This window comes from Filicampus tigris, chromosome 3, assembly GCF_054856515.1.
Source record: "Filicampus tigris isolate MCC_2025a chromosome 3, RoL_Ftig_1.0, whole genome shotgun sequence".
Taxonomy (NCBI): Eukaryota; Metazoa; Chordata; class Actinopteri; order Syngnathiformes; family Syngnathidae; genus Filicampus; species Filicampus tigris.
In genome coordinates this window covers 29,886,069-29,911,388 of record NC_141219.1, presented here as the reverse complement: position 1 = coordinate 29,911,388, position 25,320 = coordinate 29,886,069, and the positions used below count along the sequence as shown (strand labels likewise).

Below are 25,320 nucleotides of genomic sequence, written 5' to 3'. Positions count from 1 at the left end.
GCTGTGTTCATGTGTGCCATGGAAAATCACCAACTCTTCTACTCTCGCTTAGTCACAACTGAAGAAAGATGTGTTTCGGAACCGAAATATGGCACTGCACTGTTTGATTTCATGTCCATCGGAATCCATCCCTATTACTTAAGAAGTGTGTATCAAACTAGTAGTCCTTTGCATTAATCAGTACTCAAGAAGTAGCTCTCAGCTTCAAAAAGGTTGGTGACCCCTGCCTTCTCGATGGAGTCTCTTTTGCTGCGTACCCCTGCTCGCTTGGAAGAATTGGTGTCCCCTCCATGCCAAACACGCTCGCTACCAGCGATTTGTATCATTGCCTTGCTCACCAAGTTCCGCAACATTACCAATCCCACGTTCTTAACAGCTGTGGCTAAAATGAGCAAGATGCCAAGATGTCTTTATTTGTAATTGCTTGTTACCGAGCAATGAGATTACCTTTAGCAGGCTCAATTTGCACAAGAAACATGAAAAAAAAAAACAATGACCAAGAGATGGAGATGCGTAAGGGCCTTTCAGCACTTACTTTGAAGGCATAGCACCCCAAGATCTTTGTTGAGAAAGAGGAAAACAAAGAATTAGGGCTTGAACTATTCTCCTGCTGGAGGATAGTTTGAATGAAGAAAAAATAACTCCGCATATGCGGTGTACATTTAAAAGACATGGACAACAAATCTCAAAACGTTACATGTAATGAGCGGAACTACAATTAGAAGGGGGACAGGGGGGAACACGACGCAGCCAGTCTGACTAGCAGCTCAGACCATCTGAGCGCTCCGCAGCTCAGGTTTCATCACGGAGAAGAATAGGAATCCAACGAAGGCGATGATAACAGGGATGTGCGTGTCCATAATTATCATGGATGTGTACTGCTTCGCCAAGCTTATTGTCTCATTTGTAGAGATTTCCTTGGCCTACCAGTCTTGGATTTGCGAAGGCAGGGTGTGAGGCGCTCAAAGGGACGCTAGCATCCAAGCGTATATTTCTGCCAGGGGAGAAGTCAGATAACAGATTTTTGGGGAGTAGGCCGGAAATTTCAACCAGCCTTAAATCTTTTGCCAAGGAGGAGTTCGCCACCATGGATTGCCTTGGTATCGTAAGCCACTCAACCAGTCTCAATGTCAACCCAGCCAACTGCCAGTTCGGTTTTTCTTCAATTACATTCCTTGGGCATCACGTCACGCCACAGGAAGTGATCCCCCTTCCCGCCAGGGTGAATGCCATTGCCAGTTTTCCACACCCCTCTTCTGTGAATTCCATGCAGGAGTTCTTCTGCATAGTGAACTTCTAGGTGCAGTCCCCATGCAGCTCACATCATGTGGCCTTTGTACTAGCCTTTGTGGGCCAAGGGTCCCAAGATGGATTGGACCCCAGGGATGGACCAAGCTTTTGACTCTGCCAAGGCTGAGTTGGCCAATGCAGCTGTGCTGGAGCAGTGTTTTTCAAACTTTTTTGAATCAAGGCACATTTATTTCACTGAAAAAATCCCGCGGCACACCACCATCTGAAATTGTGAAAAAAAAACTTATTTTAACAATATAAGTTTTATATTGTGTATATAAGCATTTTTTAACATGGAAGAATGACGTTATATTATAACGTCTTGAATATGTCAGGTCCGACAAAAACGCAGAAAAAGACAAAATCGTCAAAATGAGAAATCTTTAATTACAGAATACAAAAATGACCGACAAAGTTTGAACAAAGGACGCTGGCGAAAACAAAGCAAGGGAACATCAAAATAGGAAACACAAAACACTCGCACAAGGCAAGGAAGGATTGATAACCGAAAAACAAAACGAGATTGCAAAAACTCCAATAACACGAAACACAAAGCGCTCAGTCAAAGTGACGAGGAACAAAAACTTTATATTTCAAAACCTTACCAGAAAAATCGAGAACAAGATACGAGAACGTGACATCTAGAAAACAGAGCTTGGGCTGTGAAGCGAGAAAGGTCAATAATCCGACAAGATGTGGTGGTGAACAGTGTCCTTTTAAACCTAGCTGATTATGATCAGCTGAAAGGAACGCCCCCCACTCTAGCTGGGCAGCAACTAACACAGAAGGAGAGAGAGCGAGAGCGCGCCTAGAGCAAAACATGACAGTACCCCACCCTCAATGGACGCCTTCAGGCGGACCACCCGGCTTTGATGGATGAGCGGCGTAAAAATCACGGACAAGTGAAGGATCCAAGATCCAAGAGCGGGGGACCCACTGACGTTCCTCCGGGCCGTACCCCTCCCAGTCGACCAAGAACTGAACCCCCCCTCCCCTACGCCTGGAGTCCAAGATCTCCCTCACGGTGTAGATGGGCCCACCATCCACGATACGAGGAGGCGCCGGGGGAACGGTGGGCGGGGCCAAAGGACAGTCCCCCACTGGCTTGACCAAGGAGACGTGGAACACAGGATGGACCTTGAGCGTCGGGGGCAGGCGCAGCCTCACAGCGACAGGATTGACGATCGCCTCGATCTCAAACGGCCTGATGAACTTGGGCCCAAGTTTACGGGAAGTCCCGGCCAGGTTCAGGTCCCGTGTAGACAGCCATACCTGCTGACCAGGCAGGTAAGCAGCCCAGGACGTCAGCGCCGGTCGGCAATCACCTTATTACGTTCCGCCGTTCTGAACAGAGCCAGACACGCTGGGCCCGCTTCAGGTGGTGCTGGACCAAAGGCAAGGAGACCTAGCTTTCCTGCGACGGAAACAAGGGCGGTTGGAAACCGTAGGCTGCTTCGAACGGCGACCTACCAGTTGCAGAGGACACCAGTGTGTTGTGCGAATACTCCACCCAAGCTAAGTACAGGGACCACAATGTGGGTTGATGCAGACAAACACATCGGAGGGCAGCCTCTAAGTGCTGGTTGGCGCGCTCACTCTGGCCGTTGGTCTGAGGATGATATCCCGATGACAGACATGCTGATGCCCCAATGGCATGGCAGAACTTCCTCCAGACCCTGGGCACAAACTGGGGACCACGATCGGACACAATTTCTGTGGGTATTCCATGGAGACTAACAACATGGGTAATCAGCAACTTGTTTTGAGGGAGGAAGGAAGCTTGGCCAGAGCCACGAAATGGGCGAGCTTGGAAAACCGGTCCACCACGGTGAGGATCACCGACTTGCCTTTAGTGACTGGCAGTCCAGTGACAAAGTCCAGAGAAACGTGAGGCCACGGGCGCGACGGGGTTGGCAAGGGACGAAGTAGGCCCGCCACGGATTTTCCACAGGCGCAGGCCAAACACGCTCCTACAAAATCTGTGACATCATTTTTCAAGTCAGGCCACCAGAACCTTTGCAAGATCATGGCTGAGGTGCGGTTAACACCTGGGTGGCACACCACCTTGGACGAATGTCCCCATATTAATACTTCTTGCTGAAGTTCCGCCGGCACAAATAGACACCCTGGAGGGAGGACATCCTGGAGGACACCCCTCCAGCCCTGGAATGTCATGGGCGGCTTCCGACACCTTCTTTTCAATCTCCCACTGGAGCGTTCCCACAATACATGAACCAGGCAAGATTGCCTCGTGCTGCACCTCATCAACTGCGGGGCCGTGGAGACGCGACAAGGAGTCTTGTTTTTGATTGCGAGATCCTTTGCGATAGGTGAGAGTGAAATTGAACCGGGTGAAAAACAGCGCCCACCTGGCTTGACGGGAGTTCAGGCGCTTCGCAGAGCGAATGTATTCAAGGTTCTTGTGGTCGGTGAATACGGTGAAAGGTTCCTTGGCACCTTCGAGCCAGTGACGCCATTCTTGAAGGGCTAAGACAATGGCCAGGAGCTCCCGGTTCCCCACGTCGTAATTGGACTCGGCTGGTGAGAGTTTCCTGGAAAAGAAGGCGCAGGGTTGGAGCCTTTGGTTGACTGGGGCCCGTTGAGAAAATACCGCACCTACCCCTGAATTAGAAGCATCAACCTCAACGACAAAGGGGAGATCAGGGTTAGCATGAATAAGCAATGGCAGACCAGTAAATATCTTCTTCAATTCTTTGAACGCTGAATCGGCGCTATCGTTCCACCGAAACTGCAGGTTGCTGAACGTTAAACGAATTAAAGGGGTTGCGACCTGACTATAGTTTCTAATAAACCTCTTGTAGAAGTTAGCAAAACCAAGGAATCTCTGTAACTGGTTCCATAGGTAGGGGATGGCCAGTCTACCACGGTCTGTGTCTTAACTGTATCGGCTCGCAGTTGTCCCTTTTCAATAATAAACCCCCAAAACGGTACCGATTCCACGTGGAATTCGCATTTCTCGGCTTTAACGTACAGTCGATTCTCCAATAACCGCTGAAGGACCGTACGGACATGTTGTCTATGTTCCTGAATATCCTTAGAAAACATCAGAATATCATCTAGATAGACGAAGCAGAAGACGTTTAGCATATCTCTAAGGACATCATTGATAAAACTCTGAAAAACGTCCGGGGCATTTGTCAGCCCGAATGGCATCACTAAATATCCGTAATGCCCGAGGGGTGTTTTGAACGCAGTCTTCCACTTGTCACCTTCTCTGATATGGACCAAATGGTATGCACTGCGCAAGTCTAATTTAGAAAAAATGGTTGCAGACTGCAATGGGGCGAAAGAGGAATCCAACAAGGGAAGTGGGTACTTATTCTTTATCGTGATGTCATTTAGACCTCGATAATCTACGCAGGGTCTTAGGGTCCTGTCTCTTTTATCAATAAAGAAAAACCCAGCACCCAGTAGTGAAGTGGACGGACGAATGTGGCCCGCTGTCAGTGCACCGGAGATATAATCCCTCAATGCCGCCTGCTCAGGTTGCGACACTTGATAGAGGCGAGAGCTAGGGAGTGCCGAATTAGGCGCAATGTCAATGGCGCAATCATACGGTCGATGTGGTGGTAAGGTTTATGTAAGGTCCTTACTGAACACCTTCTTAAGGTCATGATATTCGCGTGGCACACAATCCAAATTAATTTCCTCCTCAGGAGGTACGACCGATAGTGTGTTCTTGAGCATGAACACACTATCGGTCTTCTTGAGCATGAACACACTATCGGTCATGCTCATGCATGTTTTGTCATGCATGAGCATGACAAAACAAACTCCAATTTTCTATAGCTGGACGACCCCAGTTAATGTCCGGGTTGTGCATCTTGAGCCATAGCAGGCCTAATACGACAGGTGCCGCACGAGACGGCATGAGAAAAAATTGACGCGGTTCGGCATGGTTACCAGACAGACGAAGCAATACGGGGCACGTGACAAACTTGATTTCTGCTAAAGAACACCCATCAAGATCAGTAACCCTTTTGACCTCGGTCAGCTCTTCCGTTGAGCAAACCAAGGCTTCCACTATGTCGGGATCAATAAAACAGTCATCTGCCCCTGAATCAATAAGGGTAGTAACCGTTACATGTTTGCCAAGCACACACAATTCGCCCCTAAGATCAAGTCTTGGATTACTGGAAAGTCGTCAGATGGAGGCCACAGTATTGTTAGAGTCAGGAACCTCCAACAGGGAAGACTTACGGGAGAGCGGTCTCGGAGGACACTTAGCCACACGGTGTCCCGTCTGTCCGCAATAGAAGCAGGCCCCAGACAGTGCACGTCGCCTTCTCTCCCCGGGGGTTAGCCTTCCACCGCCTAGCTGCATCGGCTCCTCCTACGTTGTCCTGGATGACTCGGGAGTTGGCTGGCGTCCCGACGTGGATCCCGACTCCTCCGTAGGGACCTGGAGTGGCTGGTGGCTCCCGAAGTCTGAGCTATGATCCTCGTAGGTACGCTCCCGACGACTGTCTTGCAGCCGGTTGTCCAACCGAATAGCAAGTGCAATAAGTTCCTCCAGGCTGGTGGTGTCATCTCGTGCGGCCAGTTCATCTTAAAGAGATGAATTCAGTCCACGACGGAACATGCTACGAAGTGCACAGTCGTCGAACCCACTCTCAGCCGCAAGAATACGGAAGTGTATAGAATAATCAGAAGCGCATTGGTTACCTTGAACACAATCTAACAAACGACCTCCGGCCTCCCTTCCCTGTATAGGGTGGTGAAACGCTTGGCGAAACTCTAACAAAATCAGGGAGGGAAGACCGGAGCCCGGGTTTGGCACTGCTCACCGCCAAAGCCCACGCAGCAGCTCGACCAGACAGGAGACTCATAATAAACGCCACTCGCGAGCTATCTGTGGCATACGTAAGTGGTTGCTGATCAAAAATGAGGAAACATTGATGGAGGAACTGCCCACACAAACGGGTTCACCCTCATACCGTGTAGGGTGGGGTAAATTGGGCTACTCGACATCTGAACATGTCAGGAGGCATTGAGCTTGATGTAGCTTGGAAATCCGAGGAGGGCGTTCCTCGGATGTCGCGCTGCTCAAGCTGGGCACTCAGACTGTCGCACCGCTGAGCCAGCAGTGTCGCAGCACCACGGCGTTTCATGAGTGCGGCTTCCTGCTGCCCCACCAGTCAACCCTGACTGGTCAAAGCTTTCCTAATTTTGTTGGACTCCATGGTCGGATTATTCTTTCAAGTCCGACAAAAGCGGACAGGAAAAAATGTGGATCCCAAAAACGGAGAAAAGGACAAAATCGTCGAAATGAAAAATCTTTAATTAGAGAATGCAACAATGACCGACAAAGTTTGAACAAAGGACGCTGGCGAAAACAAAGCAAGGGAACATCAAAATAGGAAACACAAAACACTTGCACAAGGCAAGGAAGGATTGATAACCGAAAAACAAAACGAGATTGCAAAAACTCCAATAACACGAAACACAAAGCGCTCAGTCAAAGTGACGAGGAACAAAACTTTATATTACAAAACCTTACCAGAAAAATCGAGAAAAAGATACGATAACGTGACGTCTAGAAAACAGAGCTTGGGCTGTGAAGCGAGCAAGGTCAATAATCTGACAAGATGTGGTGGTGAACAGTGTCCTTTTAAACCTATCTGATTATGATCAGCCACAGGTGCGCTGCTGAAGGGAACGCCCCCCCACTCCAGCTGGGCAGCAACTAACACAGAGAGAGAGAGAGAGAGAGTGAGAGCGCGCCTAGAGCAAAACATGACAGAATAGGAATTAGATAAACAAAGAAATATCGACATATCGACTTCCGGCGCCGCGCCGCGCGAGTGGCAGCCCGCTACAGTAGCTCCGGCTCATCGGTGAGCCTTTTCGTGTGTTTTTGTTCTTTAATATTACTCTACCTCATACCTTTTTCGTATAATTGATAGTCGTAACTTGCGTAGCAATGGACACCCAAACTGCGGTATTCTTGCTGCTGCTGATTGCTATTTTTTGCGCGATCGTGTCCGGCGACTTGGCTCGGAGCCGAGCCCCCATTGTTTACAGCCGGAATCAGCTGTTAGCACTCCGTGCTAACCATGCGCCGGCTCCCGGGACGAGACCCGATATCCCCCGTGAGCTGAGGAGGAAGAGACGGGGATCTCGTGCGGGGGTTAAACGCCGGGAAAGGAGGAGACGATACCATCCCGTCCTCCCGTCTGTTATCATGGGGAATGTTAGATCGCTCCCCAACAAGATGGACGAGCTAGCGGCGCTTACCCGGCACGAGAGGGACTTCCGGGAGGCTAGCCTGATGCTATTCACGGAGTCGTGGCTAACAACGCTAACGCCGAACGCGGTCATAGAATTGGACGGCTTCCAAATCATACGCGCGGACAGGACGCTGGAGAGTGGAAAGAGGAAAGGAGGAGGGCTGGCTGTGTTTGTGAACGATAGATGGTGTAATCCTGGGCACATCACGATTAAGGAGCAGCTTTGCAGCAGGGATATTGAGCTGCTAGCTGTTGGCATGAGGCCATTCTACATCCCGCGAGAGTTTAGTCACGTGATCGCGGTGACCGTCTACGTCCCACCAGCTGCCAGCAGCGACACAGCCTATGATGTCTTGACTGCAGCAGTGAGCAGGCTACAAACACAGCACCCGAATGCCCTGGTACTCATCTCTGGTGACTTCAATCATGCCTCCCCTTCCTCCTCTCTGCCTTCATTCACACAGTATGTCACTTGCCACACCAGAGACAATAAAACACTGGACCTTTTCTATGCCAACACCAAGGAGGCATACACATCACTGCCCCTCCCCCCGCTGGGCAAAGCTGATCACAACCTGGTGGCTCTCCAGTCTGTGTACAAACCTCTGGTCCGCAGGCAGCCAGCTGTGACCCGCACGGTTCAGAGATGGTCTGGAGAGGCCGAGGAGGCCTTAAAGGACTGCTTCAGCACAACTGTGTGGGAAGTATTCAGCGATGCTCACGGGGAAGACATTAGTAGTCTAACGGACACTGTTACAGACTATATAAATTTCTGCATGGAGAACACCATACCCACCAGGACAGTAAGGTGTTTCTCCAACAACAAACCCTGGATCACACCAGACATAAAAGCTCTCCTGAAGGAGAAGAGGAGGGCTTTTGCGTCAGGCAACATAGAGGAGCGGAGGACTGTGCAGCGCCAGCTGAGGAGGAGGATCAGAGAGGGGAAAAGGTCCTATAGGAAGAGGATGGAGGAGCAGCTGCTGCAGAATAACGCCAGGGGTGTCTGGAGGGGCCTGAAGACCATCTCAGGCCACGGACAACCCAAGACCCGGACTGGGGGGGACCTGCAGTGGGCAAATGAGCTGAATCTCTTTTTCAATAGGTTCGATCAGATGCCTGCCTCCACTCAGTCTCTCCTGCTGCAGTCTCCACCTACTCCTCCTGCTGGGCGTGTCACCCCCTCCCCTCTTTTCTCCACAGTCTCCAGCTCCCAGCTACACCAGATAGCCACCACTCCTTCCTGTCCAGCCTTGGCCTTCACAACATCTCAGGTGAGGAACCAGCTGAAGAAGATGAAGGCGAGGAAGGCAGCGGGTCCAGATGGCATCAGCCCCCAGCTCCTCAAATCCTGCGCAGACCAGCTGTGTGGAATTGTCCAGCACATGTTCAACCTGAGCCTGAAGCTGGGCAGAGTCCCCCAGCTATGGAAAACATCCTGCCTGGTCCCGGTGCCAAAGACCCCCCACCCGAAGGAGCTCAACAGCTTCAGACCAGTGGCGCTGACGTCTCACCTGATGAAGACCCTGGAGAGACTGGTCCTTGTCCACCTGCGCCCCCTGGTGAGCTCCTCAATGGACCCACTCCAGTTCGCATACCAGCCTGGCATCAGTGTGGATGATGCCATCATCTACCTCCTCCACACTTCACTCTCCCACCTGGAGAAGGCGGGGAGCACTGTGAGGATCATGTTCTTTGATTTCTCCAGTGCTTTCAACACCATCCAGCCCACCCTACTGGGAGACAAGCTGGAGCGGGCGGGGGTGGCGCACCACCTCACCACATGGATCCAGGACTACCTCACAAACCGGCCACAGTATGTGAGGACACAGGACTGTGTGTCTGACGTGCTCCTCTGCAGCACGGGGGCCCCACAGGGAACTGTCTTGGCTCCCTTCCTGTTCACCCTCTACACCTCGGACTTCAACCACAACACCCCTACCTGTCACCTGCAGAAGTTCTCTGACGACTCTGCGATTGTCGGCCTCATCACAGGCGGAGATGATCGGGAGTACAGAGAACTTACTCAGGGTTTTGTGGACTGGTGCCAGCAGAACCGCCTCCTGATCAATGCGGGGAAATCCAAAGAAATGGTGGTGGATTTCGGTAGGCGCCAGCACTCTTCACCTGCACCAGTGAATATCCGGGGAACAGATGTTGAGAGAGTCTCAACTTACAAGTACCTGGGTGTTCATCTGAACAATAAACTGGACTGGTGCGACAACACAGACGCCCTCTATAGGAAGAGTCAGAGCAGACTCTTCCTACTTAGGAGACTGAGGTCTTTTGGGGTTCAGGGGACACTCCTCAGGAACTTTTATGACTCGGTGGTTGCATCGGTCATCTTCCAGGGAGTGGTCACCTGGGCAGGCGGCGTCTCGGCCCGGGACAAGAAGCGGCTGGACAAACTGGTCAAGAGGGCCGGCTCTGTCCTGGGCTGCTCCCTGGACTCTGTGGACTCGGTGGGGGACAGGAGGATGTTGGCCAAGCTGTCATCAATGCTGGGCAACCCGGACCACCCCCTCCAGGGCACCCTAACAGCACTCCACAGCACCTTCAGTGACAGACTGTTACACCCTCGCTGTGCAAAGGAGAGATTCCGCCGTTCCTTCTTGCCTGCTGCTGTCAGACTCTTTAACAAGAATATTGTGTAGTCTCTACAAACTGGCGGTCATTAGTGCAATTGTGCAGTCCTGCACCTGAGCTCATATCGTGCAATACCCAATATTCCCCACTACTGTAATACCGTGCAATACTCAACATTCCCCACTACTGTTAGTCTAGTTTTATTTTTATCCAATGCTGTTCCTTACATTTCACTACAGCACTGCAGCACTGTCACTTAGAGTATTTTTTCCTCTGTACTATGTACAGGCCGAAATGAGTGTTCCTCATATTTTTTATGTAGATGTAGGTTGGTGTGTATACACATGTGTATATACACATGTTACTGCGTATATTTACATAGGTTTGATTCTAAATGTTTGCCGTCAATGTTATACATTAATGGCCACATTATGCCGCCGCCCCTGTGTGACCTATATCTTTGCTACTGTAACAATGAAAATTTCCCCACTGTGGGATCAATAAAGGCATTCTTATCTTATCTTATCTTAAAAAGGTATTTTATAATGTTTCATATTGATACTTAGTGTGAAACATGGGCCTGTTTGGATGAACATGCGTCACTAATTCGCTTGTCTCTAAACAAAGACAATTATCTACCTGCTGCTGCTGCTACCTGCTGGTATGGAAGAGTACTACAATGTAGTAAAGACATGATTACGCTGCCAGGCGCTAGACCGCACAGGCACACAAATTAGATAATTTCCCACAGCACACCTGATAATATCACTGGTGTGCCACGGCACAGAGTTTGAAAAACACTGTGCTAGAGCACCCATCTCCCACCGCTCCAGTCATCCTCGTGGCAGATGCGTCAAACCTCGCAGTGGTAGCAGTGTGTGATCAGTGGGAAGGGCGGGGCTTGGCAAGCACAAGAGGAAATACAGCACTTTTGACAGGGAGCTTTAGGCCTCTTCCTTGCTAGCCAATAATTCAGATTCCTCTTAGAGGGTCGCAAGTCCACTGCCTTTGTGGCAGCGCAAGCCGCTGAGATTTGCCATGACCAAGACTTCAGAGTTATGGTCTGGTCGTCAGCAACATCAGTTCACTACCATTTCTGAGTTCACTACAGACATCCAGCATGTGGCTGCCAAAGACACCTATGTTGCTGACTGACTCTACTGGTCCGTCAAGGGTGCTTTTCACCTGGGGCTTGATTACGGTGCCAACTAGGCGGCCGACTCTGATATTCAAGGCTACCACACAGCTCCCACCAGACTGCGTATGGAAGACATCACATTCGAGAACGTCAATGGCACACTCCTCTGTGATGTTTCCGCAGTCCAACTGCACCCCATGGTGGCTGCTGGTTGGCGGCGCCGTGTTTTTGACACCATCCATGGCCTTTCCTACCTAGGTGTGAAGGCCTTCATTAAGTCTACAGGGTCCAAGTTTGTCAGGCCTCAGGAGGGCTGGCCCCTACATGGCATGCCAGTGCGCCAAGGTACAAAATCTTAACAGTGCGCCATTGGAATTATTTCTAGTGCTAGAAAGACGTTTTGACCATGTGAACGTAGACCTGGTGGGACCCCTTCCTCCCTTCCATGACACTGTTTCGATCACCACCTTAACATGGTAGACAGGACCAATGGTTGTTTCCCTGTCGTCTTCAACCTCAGCCGAGGTGGCCCAGGTGTTAAGCACGTCCTGGATTGCCCGCCTCGGCCCGCCAGCTGACCTCACCACTTACAGGGGCCCGCATATCGCGTCAGAGCTCTGGACAGCAGTTGTGGAGGGTCTGGGCGTGAAGATTCACTATACTACAGCCTAACACAAGGCAACAGACTCTTTGAGTAGTTTCATCATTCTATGGAAGCTGCTCTGCTGGCCAGCATCACAGACAACAACTGGGCCGACTGTTTCCCATTGGTCATGCTGGGTCTCCACTCTGCCCCTAGGAAGACGCTGCTTTACAGTCAGTCACTGCGTGTTCCAGGAGAGTTCCGCCCGAATGCCATAGCCCTCTGTTCTGCCAACCCTCCTCGGGTTGTGTACCAGGGGGTTGTTGAAGTTTTTGGCCCCAATCCTACATCTCTACATGGCCTCCCCCAGTCCGATGTGGTCCCGGACCTGCTGTCAGCCAAGTACGTCTTCATCCACCACTATGGCCATCGGTCTCTGCTGCAATCTCCCTACGGGGGGCCATTCTGGGTGGTTGACTCAAGCCTGCTCACCACGGCGGGTGCACCTGCCCTCCACAGGGAGGACTGGCTGACTCCAAAATAAAGTGCACAATAGTAATCTTTCAGAGATGTAACAAAGGCATTGATTGTTTCTAAGGGCTGTTGAGAAAAGAAGGGCTTTAACTTAGCCAGCTGCCTAAGATGAAAGAAGCTGATCTAACTAATTTGCCGGTCCAATTTAAAATCACTGTCCAATTTAAAAGCAAAGTTTGAGATGGTTGGCTTTAAATAATAAACCAGGGGGCGCAGGTCAACAGGGTGGAATGTAGAAGAGCCACCAGGAGTCACTGGGATGTTCTTCTCTGGCTTCATTTCTAAAGCCAAATTTGGTTTTAAATTAGACTGTGATTTTAAATTGGACCTGCAAATCAGTGCTGTTGTTTGATCCAGCTTCTTTCATTCTAGGCAGCTGGCTAAGGTAAAACCCCTCCTTTCTCAACAGCACTTGGAAACAGCAATCCATGCCTTTGTTACATCTCGGCTAGATTACTATAATACACTTTATTTTGGAGTTGGCCAGTCCTCTCTCAAGCATCTCCAGTTGGTCCAAAATGCTGCTGCTCACCTGCTAACTGGAGCTTGGAAGAGGGAGCACATAACCCCAATTCTGGCCTCCCTTTACTCCCCAGTTTAAGATTCTTCTATTTGTCTACAAATCTTTGAAAGGCTTCACCCCGGCGTACCTCTCTGAGCTCCTCCACCCCTACAGACCTTCCCAGTGACTCATGTCTGCAGACCAGGCTCTGCTGGCGGTGCCGAGGACTAAGCGGAATCTCAGAGGGGATAGTCTTTTCTGTTGTCGGTCCTTCCCTCTGGAATGACCTTCCTTTAAATGTTAGGCAAGCCCTTTCACTGTCCGTTTTTAAAACTTGTTTGAAGACACATTTATATTCTTTGCTTTTCGACCCGACGTGAGACTGACACTTTTCGGCTCTTTTCTGGTGTCTACTGTATATAATAATTTCGTATTTTAATTTATTGCTTTCACTCTCTTTATTGTATTCTTGCTATTTTGTTAATGTAAAGTGCATTGTTACAGCTATAGATGTTATGAAATGTGCTATATAAATGAAGTTGTATTGTATTGTATTGCATTTGGAAGGACGGTATATGACAGGAACAGCCCTACCAACTTCAAAGAAAGTGCATTCAAAAATGGTGATCGATGTGACGAAGATACACTGTTTACATTTTAGGAAAAAAAAATAGAATTGGGGTTGTATGTAGGTATTATTACTGTGTTTGTGTGTGTGTATTTATTTGAATTTAAATCCCTGCTCTAACTTCTAATGCAAATTTTTGCTATCTTGTCAACTGGATTTTCCATCCGTTGATTGGACTCTCTAAATTGCCCCTAGGTGTGATTGTGAGTGCGGATGTTTGTCTCTGTGTGCCCTGCGATTGGCTGGCAACCAATTCAGGGTGTCCCCCGCCTACTGCCTGAAGACAGCTGGGATAGGCTCCAGCACGCCCCTCGACCCTTTGAGGATAAGCGGTATCGATAATGGATGGATGGATGGATGCTAGCAATAAGATTGCAATGTGTCTAAAATGAAGTGTGTGTCGTATTCACCTTTTGTTGTGTTTAGTTTCACAGTTAAGTCCAACTGTCAGTAAACATCTTAAAACACACTCAATTATGCTTTATTTATAGAGCGCTTTAAAACATTGCTGCATAAAAATCGCTGTACATGAAGTAAAAAACAATCATAACCACTTACGATCATTGATATATTTTATATGTTTTGTAATTCACAGAGACAAGCTTGCATTGAGTAAGAGTATTGCGAAGCTGGAGACAGAGCTCAGTCAGTGGAAACTTAAATATGAGGAGCTAAGCAAGAGTAAACAGGAAGTCCTTAAACAGGTAAGACACACATGGTTTCATTGTTGTTGTAGGGATTATATTGCTTTCAATCAAAGCTTTTTACGTAATGTCCCAAAACACATTACTGAGATATATGGATGCACGCTAACTGTATTTTTATATTCGATACTGACAATTTCCCGCTTCTCCAAACCAATAACCACATGTGGGCATTCCATCAGTACTGACGGAAGGTCCATCAATCCGTCACTGCCGGACACCCGTTTTGCTGATGAATGACAGGAAACCTAAAAAAAAAAAATGACGGACTAAGCATTGACGGAAGTCAGTTATTGTCTGTCTATGAAATAATCACCAACGGGGTCAGTACCGACAGACCTTCTCAGTCCGTCACTAATGGATCCTCGTTTCGATGACGAATGACGATCACATGCGCCGCCTGTCTTGTGTGTGTTTGTTCGCGGAGGTGAATATACACCAGGGTTGCTTTGATCCGACTGGATTGACTATATATGGAAAATGGAGTGAGTGCCCGTTAGTCGATGTGCGGGAATGTGAATAATAAATAAGCCAGCTAGTCTGCTTTAAATAAACAGTCAATGAAGCACATCTCAGCAGTTTATGAAACCTCTATCATTAGCCTCTCTCTCACACTGTCACCAATGGCAAAAAATGAAAGTCGTTTGCCCAAGAGAGAATGTCTTCTCAGCTTTAGGATGCCATTGATACCTGCTGGTGTGGAGGATTTTATGTTCACCGACTTGGATTGGATTCTACCTTTGGCCAAAATGCGGAGCGGAATCCTGGTTAAGATTAGAGATAGACCGATTATCGGCCAGACCGATTATCGGCATCTGACTTTTATTTTCATTTTAAGGCTGATAGATTAAAAGATGGTTTATTGCAGCTTGCTGCGGCATGGTTCTCATTCTCTCTCGCTCTTTCTGTGCTGCGCAACTGGCCCTACCTCCAAAGCAGATTGGCCCGCCCAGAGCACCATCTGATTGGTTCCTTGTGCAGTGTGGGTAACAGCCAATCAGCGTAAAGCTGCCTGTGTCTCTCTCGCTAGAGTAGAACAGCACACTGAGCACAGCACTTGCTACTTGAGCTACTTGAAATTCAAGCTATTAAACAGACTTTGAGGAAATGTTAATAAATGTCAGTCTACTGCAATTGACAACCACTTGTAACATTACTATGAGCCCTTATATGTCTTATAAACACAAGGGGCAGTTCTGCTTGCCACGGTAAGATGTCTTGCCTTGAAGCTAACCGCTCCGCCATTGTCACAATGCAGAGGTAAATGCTTTGTGAACGACATGGCTCCGGAAAGCAGTGAAGTTGCTGATAAGGAAATGTTGATAAAAGTATGAAGTGAGTGAGTGCGTGTCTATGTGTAACCCACGTCATGAAAAGCTAAACTCGACTCAACTGATAGAGCACTTTAAAACAACCACCGCTCCATACAAAGTAGTGCTGTACATTGACGGCAAAGTACTGTAACTGAATGTCCGGTCACATGCATTTAGAGCAGAACGTGTCACTTTTTCTGCTTCCACAGAAAGTCAGAACACCCACAAAAAGCAATGGAGAGAAGACACAGCCGTGTTGATGAGATTATTTTTCTGGCTAGTAGCTGCGTTGAAGATGCACTTTTCTGTTTTTTAACTTTAAAAAAAAGATGTGTGAAAGATAAACATTTCAGTTTTAGTGGATTTTTAGAAAACTATTTACTGTAGTAAACTTTAAGGAGATGTTTGCATGCATCTGAGCCTGGGAGCTCCCGACACTTTTTGTGTGTGTGTTAAAACAAAGTTGTCTAGTTTTTAAGATCTAAAAAAGCTTTAAAATGTTGTAAATCACTAAAGTTTTTTGATATACAGGTGCTTAAAGGCCTTTAAACTAAATCAAGTGCTGGCGTTTTTATTTTTCAAAATTTTGACACCATTTTAACCCTTTTTTCTACAAATGATTATCGGCTTCAAATATCTGTTATCGCCCTCCTTGATCACTAATAATCGGCATCGGTGTCGGCCCTGAAAAAACATATCGGTCTATCTCTAGTTAAGATGAGCAATTTTAAACTTTAAAGTAAAACGTTTTGGTGTTATAGAAGTTAAAACGGCAGCAGGCAGCCACCAGTTTACTGAACGCAGGTGACTGCCTCCCGCTGTACTTTACAGTTCAAAAAATTAAGGTTGTAGATTGATAAATGAATCTAAGGCTTTATAAAAATCTTTGGGCTTACATCGCATGATGTAGATACATTGATGTATAAGTGTAATAAATGTACCATTTTAATCAAATTGGGAAGGGACGAACTATAATTTAGTGATGACGGAAGTGTGTTTAAAATAACGATGACGTGTGACAGGCTGACAATTACAGTTTGGTTTCGCTTGAAATAATGACGGACTGTCGATGATGGATGGGTGGCCCGGCCGCTGGCGGATGACGAATGACTGACTGGTGAAATCTACTGACTGGCCCACCTCTGTCAATAACCAATAACTTATTTTGTGTTCTACAAATATATCTGTTTCTGTATATTTCTTTCCCACTCTCTACTAATGTAGTGGCTTCAAAGGATGACATAAAAACTGGCCACCGACAACATACAATTGCATGTTTTGCTAATTTCTGAACACTAGTCCCTTCAGACGGTGAAGCCATGAGCAATCTCAAAAGCTCTAAAGCGCATCAGTACCTATTAATAAAGTTGGTCGCATTTTCTTAAGAGGTTGGACACAGTCCTATTTATCTTAAAGCAGACGTAGGACCCAGCCAAACACTTCATGTTATCATGTTATATCAACCTCACTACTTCACACTCCATGGTAATCACATCAAATTAAGAAGAAAATGTAAGGCTTTTTTTTACCCAGCAAGACCAATGTCACCGGAAAGAGCTGGAATAAAGAAACAAAACTGTGTTTAAAATGTGTTTATATGTTAAGAATTGCAGAGGTTATGACATTGTAAAGGCTTCAAAGAAACGGGCAAAAATGTTGTTAACTTTCTCCATTGTTACAATGGAATGGCCTGTGACTGCATGTCTGTGCGAAGCAATGTGTGGCTCTTTAGGGACAAGAAAGAGCAAAGAGAAGCGTTTTGAGTCGAGATAAGCATATGGAATGACACATGTACCATAAAAGCCTGTTGTTTGTTTGGCTACTAGAGATTCCCACACCATGCGGGCAACACTGAGGAAATGGAGTTGTGGAGGCACGAAGCTAATTGTGTGCTACAAGAAGTAATAGGGGAACAACAAAAATTGATTGACGAAACTGGACGATTTGGAATCATGATCTAGACAGATTAACCTATGGATTTATGGCACGTGACAGGAATCAGAATCCAATGCGCAGTTAGTGGACGAATGGCTTCGTGAGGAATTGTCGATTGACTTCGAACTAGAAATCCAAGCGTGCCTTAGCTCCGAAGCCAAAATCCGACCCTTCCCCCAGATCGATCTTTCAGCAGTTTACGGTTAAGCAGATGATTTTGAAAAAAGCCTGGGAGAAGAAAATTGTCACATTTGACAGCCATAGGATTTATTTTGATCACGACTACTCGGAGAGGATGCTGCAACATCATAAGGTATATGTCAGTATCAAGAAAGTCTTAAAAAGAGAAGGCATCCGATTCCAGACCCCTCTCAACAAGATGCGTATACACTGGGCCAACGGGGTGAAAACATATAGCAGCGCAGAAGAGGCAACCGGCAACCTGTTGGAGAGAGGGTACGAGGTGGACAACGCGGGGGGCCGGGAGCAGTGGCACCGTGGAGGCGACCAGACGCGCCTCACGTGCGTGAGGACTAGAATATCAACTCAGGGGAAGAAAGGCAGAATTCACTACATCGACATCGACATCGGCTTGAGGTGAAATGCAGCTGGAATGGTGACTTGCTGAAGGAAGGAGATGTAATTGTGGTTTTGATGGGACGTAGAAATATATGCAGTTGGCAAATGGGAGACTGAGTTGTCATAATGACTGGTAAGAGTATGTTAAGACATATCTAGAAGAAAATGATAACGGGGAAACGGATCCAGCTATATTGTGGGATGCTTTAAAAGCAGTTATACGGGGCAAATTGATCACAGTCACAAGTAATCTAAAAAAGGAGAAAATGAAACAATATCAAAATAATATTGTAGAATTGCAATGCTTGGAACAGAAACATAAGGGGAAGAAGAAAGTTGATTCTAAAATCATATAACGGATGAATGAAATAAAGGAAATTAATAATCTGCTCCAACACGAAATGGAGACTAAAGCAAGATATCTAAAACAAACGAATCAGGTCCTGAAGCAATGAAACTGCTGGCGAGATGCTTATGAAAGCAACAAGATGTAACTACCATCAATAAAATTCAAAACCATTCCAAAACCAATTAAGCAAAGTTTGAATCGAAAGAAATTGAAAATATCTTTATAGACTATTACAAGGATCTTTATTCACAGACAACACCCTCAGACCGGACTGATATTAAGGCTTTTCCTGAGCCCTTTAATTTACCTTCAATAGACACAATACAAAATGAGAAAAAAACGGCGGAAATCAATTGAGGAAATTCGAAAAGCCATCGGAAAATTAAAACCAAATAAGGCGCCTGGCAGCAAAGGATTGCATGTATGCATGCATATATATGTATTATGCATATATATATATATATATATATAAATTGCGATTAATTACGATCAATTATTTTTAAAGCTGTGATTAACGCACTTAAAATTTTAAATCGTTTGACAGCCCTAATATATGTATTGTGTGTGTGTGTGTGTATATATATATATATATGTGTGTGTGTATATATATATATATATATATATATATATATATATATGTGTGTGTGTGTATATATATATATATATATATATATATATATATATATATATATATGTGTGTGTGTGTGTATATATATATATATATATATATATATATATATATATATGTGTGTGTATATATATGTGTGTATATATATCTGTGTGTATATATATATGTGTATATATATGTATATAGGTGTATATATATATATATATATATGTATATATATATGTATATATACGTTATATCTTAACTAGCTCTGATTTTAACAAGTCCTCACAGAGACCAACAGACGCTCTCTGTGAGGACTTCCCAGACCACTTCAGAAGTAAAATCGATGACATAAGGTCCAGTCTCTTAGCCCATCAAAATGCAAGTTTTAATAAACCTGAACAATCATATGTACATGAGGAAACACTGGAAAGTTTTGCCCTGGTTGATGCAAGGACACTTGGTCGAGTTTTCTCCCAGGTAAATTCTACAACCTGCCTTTTGGATCCAATTCCCACATTTGTTTTTAAGACATTTTACGGATTCTTTGAGGATCAGATTTTAAATATAGTCAATTGCTCTCTTCAGACGGGCGTCTTCCCCACTCCCTTTAAAATGGCGGTGGTTAGGCCCCTTCTGAAGAAGAGCAATTCTGGCCCCAGTGTTTTTAATAATTACAGACCTGTATCCAACTTACCGTTTTTAAGTAAGATTTTAGAAAAAATGGTTTTCCTCCAGTTAAATTGTTTTTTAAATACAAATATTTTAGAGAAATATCATTCTGGTTTTAGGATGAACCACAGTACAAAGACTGCTCTTTTAAGGATTTTTAATGATATGAGGTGCACTGCAGACGTGAGAAAACTCACAGTCTTGGTGCTACTGGATCTAAGCGCTGCTTTTGATACAGTAGATCGCCGAATTTTATGAAATAGCCTTAAAAACCTAGTGGGCATCTCTGGTACTGTTTTTAACTGGTTTTATTCCTATCTCAGATCGATCTTTCTTTGTAAGTATGGATACTTGTTCCTCCAGAACCCAAGAAATTAAATGTGGGGTTCCCCAAGGTTCGATTTTAGGCCCCCTACTTTTTAATCTTGATATGCTTCCCCTTGGGGATGTCATCAGGGGACACGGCATCAGCTTTCATAGCTATGCTGATGACGCACAGCTGTATATTGCCGTGTCCCCTGATAACTCAGGACCCATTGATACCCTTTTAAATTGCATTTTAGATATTAAGTCATGGATGGCAGACAATTTCCTACAGCTCAATCAGGACAAAACTGAGGTTTTAGTTATCGGTCCCGAAGGTCAGAGAGAGAAGCTTTTACCAAAACTACACATTTTTAATCCCTCACATTGTGTGAAGAACCTTGGCGTCATTTTTGACTCTGAGCTCAGTTTTATTCCTCATATTAAAAATGTAACCAAGATTGGTTTTTATCACCTTAAGAATATCGCCAGAGTCCATCCATTTCTCTCTCATTCTAACACAGAAGTGCTGATGCATGCTTTTAGTTCCTGTCGTTTAGATTACTGTAATGCCCTGCTCTCTGGCCTCCTCAAAAAGAGTATTTCACCATTACAACTGCTGCAGAATTCAGCTGCTCGGGTGCTGACGAGAACCAGTTTTAAAATTGCTACATTGGCTCCTTGTGTGTTTCAGGATCGATTTGAAGGTACTTTTATTAGTTTATAAATGTGTTAATGGTCTTGGGCCATCTTATTTATCCGATTTGCTCTTATCATACCAACCCTCGCGGATCCTGAGGTCCTCTGGCGCCTGCCTTTTAATTATTCAAAGGTGAGGACCAAAACGCATGGCGAGGCTGCATTCAGCCATTTTGGTCCTCACCTTTGGAATAGCCTGCTAGATGACGTCAGGTCCGCAGAGACTGTTGATATTTTTAAGAGGAAGCTCAAGACACACCTTTTTAGTTTGGCTTTTAACTAATTTTAAGTAATTTATCTTCTGTTTTGACTGAGGATTATTCTTTTCTTATCTTACTGATTTTAGTTTTTGACTATATTACTGTTTTTTTTTTTTATTTAGTTTTGTTGTTCTCTGTTGTTGCTTTTAGCCCCAGTGTTTCCCAATGGGAGGGGGGCTCCGCGTTGGGGGGGCGGCTGCCCTTCACGCAGGGGCCGTCTTCGCAGGGGCTCCTTGGGTCCAGGTGGCCGGGGGCCTCTACACTTTGTGTGGGGTCCACCCGGCTGATCTCTTTGGTGGTGGCACCCCTGTGGCCCTGGGCTGTCATTCCCCTCAGTGTGGATGAGCTCCCTTTGGGTAGCCTTTCCTCATATGGTTTCTCTGTGCCTTGTCATGTCTTTCTAACACACCTTATCAGGTTGTGTGCTTTGGGTGTGCGTGCGTGCGTGCGTGCGTGCGTGCGTGCGTGCGTGCGTGCGGGCGGGCGGGCGGCCGGGCGGGCGGACGGGCGGATGTGTGTGAGTGCGTGCGTGAGTGCTGATGTACTGATGGAAATATGTCTTCGGGTTTGTTGGGAGGGAGGGCGTCAACGGGTCTTCTTTTTATGTTGTTTTTTTGATGTTTTACAGCACTTTGAGTTGCATTTTTAAGTATGAAAAGTGCTATATAAATAAAATGTGATTGATTGATTGATTGAAAACAATAACCCTCTAAAACAGGGGTCCCCAACAACCGGGCCACGGACCAGTACCGGGCCGCAGGCCACTTTGGACCGGGGCGCACAGATGAAAGAAAGAAAAAAAAGTGCAGTACTTCCGGTTTATTTATTATCCGAGGCTGAAAAACATTTGATTTTGAAAAGTGACTAGATTCTCTCCGTTACATCCATCTATGACTGACTCTTAACGCATGTCAAGTTGTCTCCGTCGCGTAAAAGTAATATTAAATGCACAAGTTAGCAGATGAATCAAATAAATAGACGTATTTGGAAAGTTCATTCCACCCCACCCCCTGGACGGGGAATAGTTACAGGGCCACGAAGGGTATAGACTTGAATGAACCGATCCGTGGCAGAAAAAAGGTTGGCAATGTAGTGTATTTTCTTTAGTTGAGCAGGGTCAGTCGATGCGTTTGTCCGGAGCAGACGCAAGGCCAGGCTGAGTTGATGATGAAAAGTCTTCTCTGACAATTCAGTTGACTGGGAACAAGATTTTATTGATACCAATACAGCTGATGCCAAAAGAAGTTGCTCTCCGAGTTGCTGTGGCGCGCGCTCTTCCAGTCTCGTGTCTCTCTTCTTATGGGGAGCAGGATGAATATTCAAACTTGATTATTACATATGCATTGGGTGCCCTTGAATAGCTAATTCCTTTGTCTATTTCTGGCCTAACACCTTCCAGACCCCTTGGGCAGGGAGGTGCCTAACCCCCTCGGATGCCCCAGACAGAGAGGTGCCCCAAAGTTTTGCTACTAAGTTTGATTACCTTAAGACTATTCAACTTCAATCAGGAAAAACAAAGGAGATCTTATCCAGATGTCCCCTACCTGATGACAGCCTGTCTCCGCCTTAGCAGACCAGTGTCCTGCTGATCCCTTAGATCTCACGCGTGCCCACTTCTCTCTTAACACAGGCGTAACTGAAGTCTAACTGCACTATTCTATATTAAAATATACCTCAGCAACAACTGCTCTAAAACATTACTATTCAATTAGCGGCCCGCGGGTCACATGTGGCCCAGAACCTTTTGCTGACGTTTTTGGGGGGGGCAGACTGACGGAGCAACGCACTAACTGTGACGGACTTAAATTACGGAGTGACTGACGATCACAATTCAGTCCGTCACGAAAAAGGACGGTCTGACGAATGATGGTCCACCCATCAACACTGGCTGAGTAACAAAAATATGAACACCATACAAATATTAAGATGTGTCTCCCCGTAATGTACCAACGGCCCTGTTTGGAGAGGTTGTTTTTTTTCTTGTTTTTTTTTTCAAATCCCTCTCCCTCTGTTTTTTTTTTTTCTTACCCTCATATGGAGTCCGCTGATAGTGTAGTGGTACACACGCCTGAGTTGTGTGCGGGCAGCGTGGGATCGATTCCCGCTCAGTGACAGTGTCTATGTGTGCCCTGCGACTGGCTGGCGACCAGTTCGGGGTGTAGTCTGCCTTCGCCCATTGACGGCTGGGATAGGCTCCAGCAACTCCCCGCGACCCTGTATAGGATAAGCGGTTTGGAAGATGACATGACATGACATGACCCTCATATGGCCTTACCTTACTCTCATAGTGGTGGGATACACCACCTATAGTAGGCTTGTCTACTTGGATGGATTACGTCTTGGGATCATGCCCCTTTCTTAGTTAGATTCTACACGAGTAATCACCGACTGTTTTTGTTTTTCCCTTTCTTCCTTTCTCTACTTGTTTGGTTACATACACATAGTCATCACGACACCACTAACTACACAAGCAAATCATATAACTGAAGCGGGGAGGTATGCACCTGCTGTATATCCTGGTTGTTGCATTCTTGTGCTGCATGGATACCTGCTTGGATCCCTGCCGCCCTGAACATCCTCAAAGATTGGTTCCTGTTGGCAAAGGGGGGAGCTTAAGCAAATATGGCTTCGCAACATGCAAGTCCGTCTTTCTCCCCCACCCCATTTCCAAACAAGCTACAGAAAGACTGAAAGGAATTAAAATGATCCCATTCTTCCATTTGGAGTATAGAGCCCCACTTCCCAGAGGAGCCAGAACGACAGGACATCTTTCTCATTTTTATGCATACAACTGTTTACCTTTCCCCTGAATACATGCTGGTAATCAAGTTAGCATGTCATTCACAGACACTGATAGACGCCCTTTTGATACCCTCTTTGGATTTACACCACGGCAATACCCAAAAACTCTTTTGTCATTTTTTGTCAAATATTTCACATTTCAAGAGAGGACAAGCACTTGATAAAAGAGTCACCCCTAGGATGAACCAGGAACATGTGCAAATCAACACTACACGAAGACATGAAGGCGCTAACAAATGCATAAATAAGCATCAGGGTCCCTGTCAGGTGACTTATGGGTGAAACCCCTCCAAAAGTGGAACCGTGCATGGCGTTGAACATCATGTTGGAATTCACCTTTCAGGTGTTTAAGTCAAGGCTATGAACATTGCTATGCTTATTCCTGTTTCATAAAAATACAATGTCAGATTGGTCTTCTCCATGTGATCTGTCGAGTGAAATGTTATTGCTAATATGATAAATTGGGGATGAAATTACTGTTGAAGCCATTATGCCCACTATCCATCTTCACAGATTAATAACGTTTTACGAGATAATTAAATCCACACAATTATTCTAACAATATCACAGACACATTTCCGTAATCGGTGTTAACGTAAGAGAAAACATGAACAGCAAGTGTGTAAGTTTACAAAGCCTTTTCAACAAATAAGAAAATTTGACTATTTCTTCCAAAAGTCTGCCTGCGAAAATCAGAATGGGAAGTCTTACTTGGAACATGATATTAAATGGACGGTCTCTTTGCATATGCACTCTGTAAATAGAGTTTTATAGCGTTTCCGCTCTATAAAGGGGTGAACGCTACCCCTCTCTTTGGCTTCTGTTTTTTCTTCTGCTTTTTTTTCTCTTCAGCTCACTCTTGCGCATGCTCAAGGTTTTTTTCTTAACTCTGTTCAGCGCTTGTTTTGAAAAACGACTGCACAATTTTTTTTCTTCCCTCCTCACGCTAAATTCAACACTCATCAACTTCTCAACTTTTCCTTTTTTTTTTTTTTAAAGCCCTGTTGGTTTCTCTGACACCTGTTCAGGAGCCTCGCCAGCACTTAAGCAGCCCGCTCCCCCAGAACAGCGCTCAGATGGGCTGAGAACTCCGTTCTCCCAAAGAAAACGGCTTCTAAGCGCTCCATAGCTAGCTTTCAAGACACGCTGTGGTACTTTGTGAAATAAGGTCCACCTGACGTGATCTACAGCGGCTACCATGACTTTGAGCACAGAAAACACCAGGCCGCAACTTTGCTGTTTTGTTTTTTTGTTTTAAACCTTTTTTCCTCATCTTCAACTCGCTTCTCATCACGTCTCTTCATCATCATGAGTCGAGCCTGACCGACCTTCTACCAGATTGAGTAAGTGCACCCGTGTAGGACGAGGTTTAAAGATGGTGCATATTTACATTTGAAAGAATAATCTGGGCTTTGTATGCTTCACATGCGTTACCCTCATTATTCACCACTTATACACACCTTACTCACTCATTTTGGTTGTTCTTTACATTTTTCTTTATTTTTCCATATTCACATTTATGTGCCTTGTTTTAGTTAAGTTTACAGTATCATACAAACGTTTGTTTGATCTGTATTGTTTC

The 25,320-nt window shown here is 45.9% G+C and overlaps 1 protein-coding gene across 2 annotated transcripts in view; it reads left to right on the top strand.

The window, feature by feature from the left end:
* Positions 1–25,320, top strand: part of ccdc102a (coiled-coil domain containing 102A) — a 62,371-nt gene that overhangs the window by 12,882 nt on the left and 24,169 nt on the right. For both annotated transcript variants that reach the window (XM_086026087.1, XM_086026086.1), the window contains exon 5: positions 14,108–14,216. In XM_086026087.1, the coding sequence (XP_085882213.1) occupies positions 14,108–14,216 (109 nt within the window). The remainder of the gene's footprint in view (positions 1–14,107; positions 14,217–25,320) is intronic.